The sequence below is a fragment of the Sphaeroforma arctica genome, assembly GCF_001186125.1.
Source record: "Sphaeroforma arctica JP610 unplaced genomic scaffold supercont1.628, whole genome shotgun sequence".
Classification (NCBI taxonomy): Eukaryota; class Ichthyosporea; order Ichthyophonida; genus Sphaeroforma; species Sphaeroforma arctica.
Genome location: NW_014039930.1, coordinates 24,811 through 33,816, shown reverse-complemented (window position 1 = coordinate 33,816; position 9,006 = coordinate 24,811). Strand labels below are relative to the sequence as shown.

At 42.5% G+C, this 9,006-nt stretch overlaps 1 protein-coding gene across 1 annotated transcript in view; it reads left to right on the top strand.

Annotated features, from left to right (window-relative positions):
• SARC_07701 (hypothetical protein) overlaps nt 1-7,700 on the top strand; it is an 8,380-nt gene extending 680 nt beyond the window's left edge. The window contains exons 2-8 of the mRNA XM_014298348.1: nt 689-943; nt 2,054-2,211; nt 2,678-2,806; nt 3,985-4,177; nt 4,889-4,979; nt 5,237-5,344; nt 6,012-7,700. Of these exons, the coding sequence (XP_014153823.1) occupies nt 689-943; nt 2,054-2,211; nt 2,678-2,806; nt 3,985-4,177; nt 4,889-4,979; nt 5,237-5,344; nt 6,012-6,094 (1,017 nt within the window). The 3' untranslated portion in view covers nt 6,095-7,700. The remainder of the gene's footprint in view (nt 1-688; nt 944-2,053; nt 2,212-2,677; nt 2,807-3,984; nt 4,178-4,888; nt 4,980-5,236; nt 5,345-6,011) is intronic.
• Nucleotides 7,701-9,006: the final 1,306 nt, after the last annotated feature.

The window sequence follows — 9,006 nt, the reverse complement described above, 5'->3', positions numbered from 1 at the left end:
ATATATAGAATTATACTATGTAGTCGTTATGTGTTATGTATGTTTGTATGTATATAATACTATATATATATAGTATATATAGTATTTTAGTTGTTGTGTTGTTTGTTAATATTATTATCGCATATATATATATATATATATATATATATATGTGTATATATGTATGTATGTATTTATGTATATATATATATATTTGAAATCATATTTGTATCTGTATGTGTGTACAAGGTTTCATGAATATATATTTATATATATATATGTGTGTGTGTGTGCGTATTGAGCTATATTCTATTTTTTGTAATATTTGCGACGTTCTCTTGTGAATGTGTATGACTACCTATCGTTCGATATGACTTCTACAGTATATTGCTATCTTTCTTTACATGTATGGGTGTGTATGTACCATTGTAAGTTGAGACGGATTCATGTTTTAGTGTGTGTGTCAATCCACAGATCTTATCCCTCAACGGGCATCACGTGTCATGCTGATCATTTCTATCAAATAGGATGAAATATCGGTCATTTATATTACAGCATGCCGTAGTCTCGTATCTCTTAACGTCACTAACAGGTGTCACTATAGACACATCGACATAGCTATCATCTTTCATTGCGGGAAAATCACGCAGTAGCCGCTGTGACTCGCGTTCTGACACCCCATGTATTCTCCATGAACTCCACATCGCAGGCGATCAACAAAGACCTGAAACGCTACAGGAAAAGTTTTGAAAATCAGCTGCGGCTATTGCTACTGGGGGCAGGGGAATCGGGGAAGAGTACCATCGTCAAGCAGATGAGAGTGATCTACAGCACTGGGTTTAGCACAAAAGAGCGCGAGCAGATGAAGAAGCCGATATATAGTAACATCTGCAATTCCATTAAGACCATGATAGAGTTTATTGAGCAGGCCGATATACCATTAGAGGACTCGCAACTTATCGAGGTGTGTACTCAACCAATCGATCAACCATATTGGCTTGTGTGAGGGGATAGTTGTTAAGTTTACGTGGCATGTGCCTGTCTGAGTAGAGTGTGCTTGCCCGGAGGTGCAAGGATGTATGCATATATATCTGATAGGTTTCGAGAAGTGCTTGCTCTTGTATCGTCAGCAGGTATATACAACAGTGCGCGGCTACTTGTATGTACATGTATCTGTGTGTGCTTCTGTGTGCGTGTATCCACAATCTCTCCCTTAGTATCGATTCAGCTACAAATATTTCTTCGTCGGTGGGCGCGTATGGTTAAATCATGTGTGTGTTGCACACCCCTTCCGTGGTTGTCGCCACGCTCCCATAGTGATATTGTGTGCTTTGTACTTACTTTTTCTTGATAGAGCCATGCGCATTATGTTTTATTGTACTGTGCTCCGCCCCCATACGCCTGAGAATCACGTATAACCGGCTCATCAGTTGAGAGCTTCTCCAAACTAGCACAGATACGCCATGATACAGAACAGACCTGACAGTAGATGTTGCGATTTAGACCCATTCTCATTTTGTTTCTCACTCAGTTTTGTGTACAGAAAACGGACTCTGTTGCGGTCATTTGGGGGTCGCGGTAGTATATATCTGTTCAATACTGATGTCAATAACGGGTACAAATGCCAAATCATTATTGCAGAGTTTTTGCATTAAAGTAGCGCTCGGTTTCTCTGCATTCACCTGAACCATCTTCGCGGAGATGGCATGGTCGTCTGAATGTGTAGTTAATTTGGTCGGAAGTCCATGTCCTGCGCGCCCGAGAGTGTGGCTCTCGTACTAGTATCATCACTTACCCTCAAACCAGACAGCATCAGCCACCCTCATCCCACTCAGTACTATGGAATTGCCTTTGTACCGGCCAGTACTAGCTAACATCGTATCAGGCCCTATATTAGCGCTAGTCGATCTAGCTCCCTTCAGCAGTCAATGCTACCTGCTCTCAACCCGGTCAGTGATCGCCACTTTTCTTCCACTCAGCACTACCTACCATTTTACAACCACCCCTACTTCTATTTAGTATCATCTACCTTTATACAAGTCAGTACTAAAGTCTTCATATCATGTGCTGGCAGGACACGGAATGGATGACGAACAACGTGGCAGAGGATGGGAGTGTCACGGCCGAAAACTCGGAATTCTTCGATCGCGCAGAAAGACTGTGGCATAGTGATGTGATACAGGAGGCCTATAGGAGGGCCAACGAGTACCAGCTCTTGGATTCGACCAAATAGTGTGTGGCTAGGGGTTGCGGGGGGTGATTTTGGTGTAAACTGTTTGTGTGTGGTACGAGTGTGTATAGGTGCGGATGACGAGGATAGAGAAACAATGTAAACTGGAGAATATAGTTTCAAGATAACTACACTGTTTCGTAGTGTATATATCTGTTTTATACAAGTACTAGGATCAAATATCCTCTATGTCGCCGGCAAATACTTTATTGTGTACATATGTAATATCTCTCTATGTATACATAGATAGGCACATCTAGATGCATGATTTTGGATATATGTATGCATATATATTCGTGCGTACAGATGCATCTATACCCATGTTCTATCAGCACCTGCACATTTGTGCAAAGTGATGTATATCTCTTTTGTTATAGTCCTATTCATTCCAGTTCATGGATTCAGCTAAATCCAATGAACCCAATTCATCAATCTCATCCTAACTGTTTATTATGATCCACTTTATAGTTTCTTTGATGACATTGAGCGAATTAGGAAACTAGACTATCTCCCCTCGGACCAGGATATGTTACAAGCACGAATCATCACCACTGGAATCTTCGAAACTAAATTCATCGTCAAGGGCGCCACATTCCAGTATGTTCCGATAGGCAGTACGTGCGCACAATAATTCACCGATGCACTCGATCTGAACCTGCCGTGGTTAAATCATGCTAATTTTAGTCGTCGTGAAGTGTATCCATAGAGTTCATCGATGTACTCGATCTGAACCTGTCGTGGCTATATCATGCTAGTTATAGTCGTCGTAAAGTGTATCGATAGAGTTCACCGATGCACTCGATCTGAACCTGCCGTGGCTATATCATGCTAGTTATAGTCGTCGTAAAGTGTATCTATAGAGTTCAACGATTCACTCGATCTGAACCTGCCGTGGCTATATCATGCTGGTCATAGTCGTCGTGAAGTGTATCGATAGATATACCCCGCATGTTCAACTGTTAGTAGACCTCGCAGAATGTGTGCGGAGAAGAATGAGCATTTGCTGGGTCTTGCCTACCGTTGCCCTGGACCCGCTTGTCTGTGGTATTATCTTTGGCGTCAGCGGTCGATTGGAGTAGTGTTATACGGATGCCATGGGCATATGATCTCTAATGTGATACATGTATACATCTATCTGGATACAAACAAACGTGATGAATACACTCATATTATGAGTACGACGAGTATAGGTTGAATATGAACATGTGTCAAACACTGACGACTGATATCCATACCACTTACAGGTACAATTATATGTTTAATACATTTATGTGTCAAACACTGATGATTGATACCCATACCACTATCAAGTACAATTATATGTTTTAATACGAATATGTGCCAAAAACTAATGACTGATACCCATACCACTGTCAAGTACAATTTTGTGTTTAATATGAATGTGTCAAACACTGGCGACTGATATCCATACCACTTACAGGTACAATTATATGTTTAATACTTGTATGTGTCAAACACTGATGATTGATATCCATACCACTATCAAGTACAATTATATGTTTTAATACGAATATGTGCCAAAAACTGATGACTGATACCCATACCACTGTCAAGTACAATTTTGTGTTTAATATGAATGTGTCAAACACTGATGATTGATATCCGTACCACTATTAAGTACAATTATGTGTTTAATCCGAATGTGTTTAAAAAACTGATGTCTGATATCCACACCGCTTCTAAGCACAACTACGGGTTTAATCCGAATATCTGTCAAACACTGCTGACTGATATCCGCTTCATTCGCCGCACAGTATGTTCGATGTTGGGGGGCAGCGATCGGAACGGAGGAAGTGGATCCAGTGCTTTGCTGATGTCACGGGCATCATATATATAGTGGCCACAAGTGCCTATAATCAGTATCTGCGGGAAGACACCAGCCAGAACAGGCTGGTGGAGAGTCTTGAGCTGTTTACCTCCATATGGAAGAATCGGTGGCTATCGCAGGTAGGACTATTGGGGGTCTATACGTTGCTTAGCAACGTACTTTAGGAGCGTGTCTATTACCAAGGGTTGGCATTCTCGTCGGTTGTTAGTGAGCACGCTCTTTCATTCTCTACTGCGGCAGAAAGTTAACCATTTCGCGTCAATATTTCGTATCTGTATGGATGGTTGCATACGTCTGTATTTGTGCTATTTACTTGCGGTCTGGGTATATGTATGTGTGTCTGCGTAACTGTTTTTGGTGTGTGCGCTTGTACCTATGGTTGCCTACCTAAATATCATACTACAACGCTTTCTGTGGTCTTCCGTGTTGCTCTGATATGCTAGATACACTAGAAATATATGCCTTTGTCCGTGTCGTTGGTATGTATATTGTCAATGTTGTCTGTAGCCCATAAAGTCACTTCAGCGTCTCAACTCATATCGACGTGTAGCTGCAACGGCAGTCGTTGACTGCTCAGTGCTTACCTGTTTTTATTATTTGTGTTATGCATTTGTACGTCTTAAAACAATGATCCGTACACCCAGAAGCCTAGTGGCGGACCCAAATAATTGTGGATGTAGTTCGATTAAATGTGAATTATATTTTTAACTTTTGACTTTCGACCGTTCAAATCCTAAACCCATGAAGCTTTGTGATGGATATTCACAACAAATCTCTCATCGTCACTTCATCCTTTTGTTATTTATGAATCCCAATTTCACATTCTGCAGGTTTCCGTTGTGCTGTTTTTGAACAAATGTGACTTACTGAAAGAGAAGATCGAGGTGTCGGACATGGGTGATTACTTCGACGACTATGATGGTGAGTGTAACCGCTATCACACTACTGTGGCCTACCGTGGCATCAGTTTATTGTTATCTCGACTTGTATGATGTGGCTTTCTACGCAATGGGCTCGCTGATTATGAATCTGAGTATCACTGTACTGGAAATGCGAATTTCTTTTTGTCGGTTTCCGATATATATGGTGTGTTTCTACGCCAGACAAGCTTCAATTTGCCGCCTATATCCGAGTGCTTTCGGTTATCTGTACTTAACAACCTGATGTTTACCTTCCAGGTGGCTGTGACTATGAAAATGCCAAAGGCTTCATCAGAAGTAAGTTCCTAGCCATTGGAATCGCAACGGAGACCCGACGACTGTATCCGCATTTCACCATAGCAACCGGTATGTACCTACCTGCATATATCTATATCTATATCTATATATATGTATGTATATATATATATATATATATATATAATATTGGCCTGCATCTCTTCATACACCTTGTACCCTGCACTTGAGTACACGTGACTGTATTGTGTAGTCTCTGGAGATATTAACCTACGCGTCTTTATACACTTGCCATTATAAACGTTGTATGTGATCGTGTGAATATCTTAAATGTATATTTCTATGCGAATACTGTATCCCATATTGATGACCGGTAAATGTCGGTCATACAATATCACAAATGGCTGTCGCACTTGTTAATATAGAGTGAAATCAACAAAATCAAGCTTACATGCGCACTCTCCCTGCGGTATATTATACGCATACGCGTCCTGCATTGCAATAAGGTTCTCCTTGTGTGCTCAATTGTAACGGCAGCCACGTACGTGAATTGTATATATATATATATATATATGTATATGTACGTAAATATATATATATATATATATATATATATTAATGTGTATATGTGTATGTATTTGTACGTATATGTATGTATGTATGTATATGTATATATAGATAGATATATATATATGCATATAACTGCGTGTGTGTGTAGTCCTATTCTCTCGTCACCGTTCCTAAACGCCGGATCACTTTCTCTACTGCTTGCATACAGATACGGCAAACATCAAGCGCGTCTTCACGGACGTGAAAGACATCATATTACACTTTCACTTGGCCGAATTTGGTCTGGTATAGACATAATGATCAACCAGGATCAGGTACACCGTTTGCCGGTTGGGACATCTATCCGTAGGTCTACAGAGCCCGTGATCTATTTTTTAGGACCGGTCATTATATTTATAGGGCAGGTCCGCTTGCCATGCCCTGTACTCAAAAACCACGCTTACTGTAGAGTTCGTATGTGTTGCTCCTTCATGCTCGAGCCGTTGTTCGCTTGGATGATGGATGGTACACCAGAGCTCTCACTTAGATTCCAAGCTATACATACATACACACAAACACACACACGCATACATACATACATACGCAACACATACGCTGAACTGGCCGCACATATACACGTGTTCAGAATCTTGCATGTGTAGTACGCACTGCAATACACCCACACACACACGATCATAGAGGGAGTTCGATACGCACCTTAGCACACAGATATATGTACATAGTCGTACCGTGGCCTCAACTGGGACAGACGGGTGACGTTGCTGGAGAGGTACGGTCATCATAAGTATGCCAAGCTGCTTTCACCAACACCACCGTGCGACACCCCTTTTAAAGCATCCTTAGCCCCAGGCATTAGTCTCTGTGGGCAATGGCTCCTGTGGGCCCGTGAGCTAGTGGTACGCATATGCACAACAGCGTGTATGTGAGCATCCAGGCAGAGGCATGTGCGGCTATTGGCCGAAGATCCAGGGGAGTCGTGGCCGTGGGGTTGTCATGACAACCAAACGTGTGGCCGGTGTATAGGAGACGCCTGACAATAGCCCCATACATACAGATCAGATCTTTATGTATACTTAAATTAGTCCGTTCTGGTGTTTTCGTGGGAGTTACATTTTCTCGTATGGAACCACTCGTAGGCAGGCTCTGTGTAGGGCGCTACACGTGTGCTTCACACACATCTGTCATCACAGCTCATCTCCACACAACCGCGCACACACTCACACACATACATATACGCACACCGGAGTGCTCCGCACAAGTGTCTGTAGGTACACCTTGCGCTGTCTCTGAGCGACGAGATATCCCATGCATTCTCTCAGCTGATACTGTACCGAGTGGCTCAGCGGCCGTCCGTTGCTGTGAGCCCTGACTGTGTGCGTTTCCTATCCATACGGGCGAATGCAGCATGGCGCTTGGGCTGCAGCTGCACGTGTACGTGTGTGTTTGGCTTGCCTAGTATTGTACGCGAGTGTGTGCGACGGCTGAATCTCTGGGTGACCGGGTGTGTTGGGTGGGGTGGGCATGCGCCTATAGTAACGAGCACACGCCTGACGCGTCCGGACGACCTCGTGGGTTGGCGCTGCCCTGCCCTGTTAGTCTGAAAAAGGGACCGGCATGAGGTACCAGTTAGCGGACCTTTCAATATCCGTTGTATACGAAAGTGCATCCAACACAACCGGCTTTCGCTGTATTACCCGAACACGAGCGACCCGCGGTACACGCAGACAATAGTCTCTGGATGAGGGCAAGTAGCTTCGCATCGGTATAGCATAGTCGAGCTGAGCTGTGATATACGCTGATAGTTTGCACTCGAACAGAATGTGCCGGGACACCACGCTTAGTCCACCCAAGATACACAAGTAAAGATATAGCCCTCACAAATCGTGGTTGTTTGTGTGTGCCTTACGCTTTTTGAGATCAGATGACGGACTCCTACACTTTAGCTGACGTGTTTGATTTTAATGGTCACGAATGACAAACTTTATAACCGAAGGTTTAGCCATGAATACGTGCTCGATATGTTGTGTCTCTAGGATTCCGAATGGGAGACCATCGCCTGTCGCATGCTATATGCTACGATCTAATCCACTACACAGTTGCATAACAGTAAACTCAGGCGAGCATACCTAATATACTCACGCTATCCAACACATCCCAGCCACATCGTATGCGCCGTCTTTAAGTGCCACGACTGCATCTGTGTGTATCATTACACGACCCCGTAAGCATTACTATCTATATCTATGTACCTCCCTTATTTATAGTTTGAATAATCTCATTGTACACACGTAAGTCATAAATACTGTGTTATACAGATTGTTATCTGTACTTTCGTTTCTAAAAAAACCTTTAAATACTCGGTGCAACACACGTAAGGCGTATTTTTTTAAATATTTACACGTATTTATGTTATACAGATTGCTATGATGCTATCTGTACTTTCATTTTTAAAAAACATATAAATAAGAGAGAATATCATTTTTGTGTGCGGTTGAATCAGGCGGTCTGATTCTTTGGCGCGCAAACTAAATGGACCAATGATATCTAATTACTGTAGAATTCGGCCCGATTTAGTAGATCCTGATTTTGCGACTTATTATTATACATCACGATAATTAAAAATAAATAGATATATTTGTATTTACGTAAACATTTGTGTGCTCTATGCAGTGCCAGGGTTCACCCCTCCTTCCTTTTAGTCATACTTGTACCGGACCTATTTGATAACTCTTGTCACACCTTATACCGCTCCCCCTCTGATCAAGCCTTGACTGCAAGTAACCAAAACTGTGACATGCTTTATCGAGCGTCCTACATTGGCAGGCGTGTCTCCCGTCAATGCAAATCTCGAACAACCCATTTTAAAACTCCAATATATAACATACGGTTAACCACGGCGCCTGCGTCCGCTGCCACTTGTGAATCACATCGAAGGCTTACTACAATGTCTAAGGGGAACGAACGCAACTGGACAGTTGGGGCGAATCAGGTTAGTAGTATTCGTGCAGTCCATATTGCGTTGTGTAGACCTGTAACCATTGCTCAGATATGAGTCTATTCGCATAGTGGCCTTCTTGTTAGCACTTAGGACTACGCCGTGCTGTGAGATTTGTGTTAAACTCACTGAACATTCATCAGTCCGCAGGTATGTTCTACATCTTGATAGCATTTGAATGACTATACCAGCTCAGCCTGATCCTATA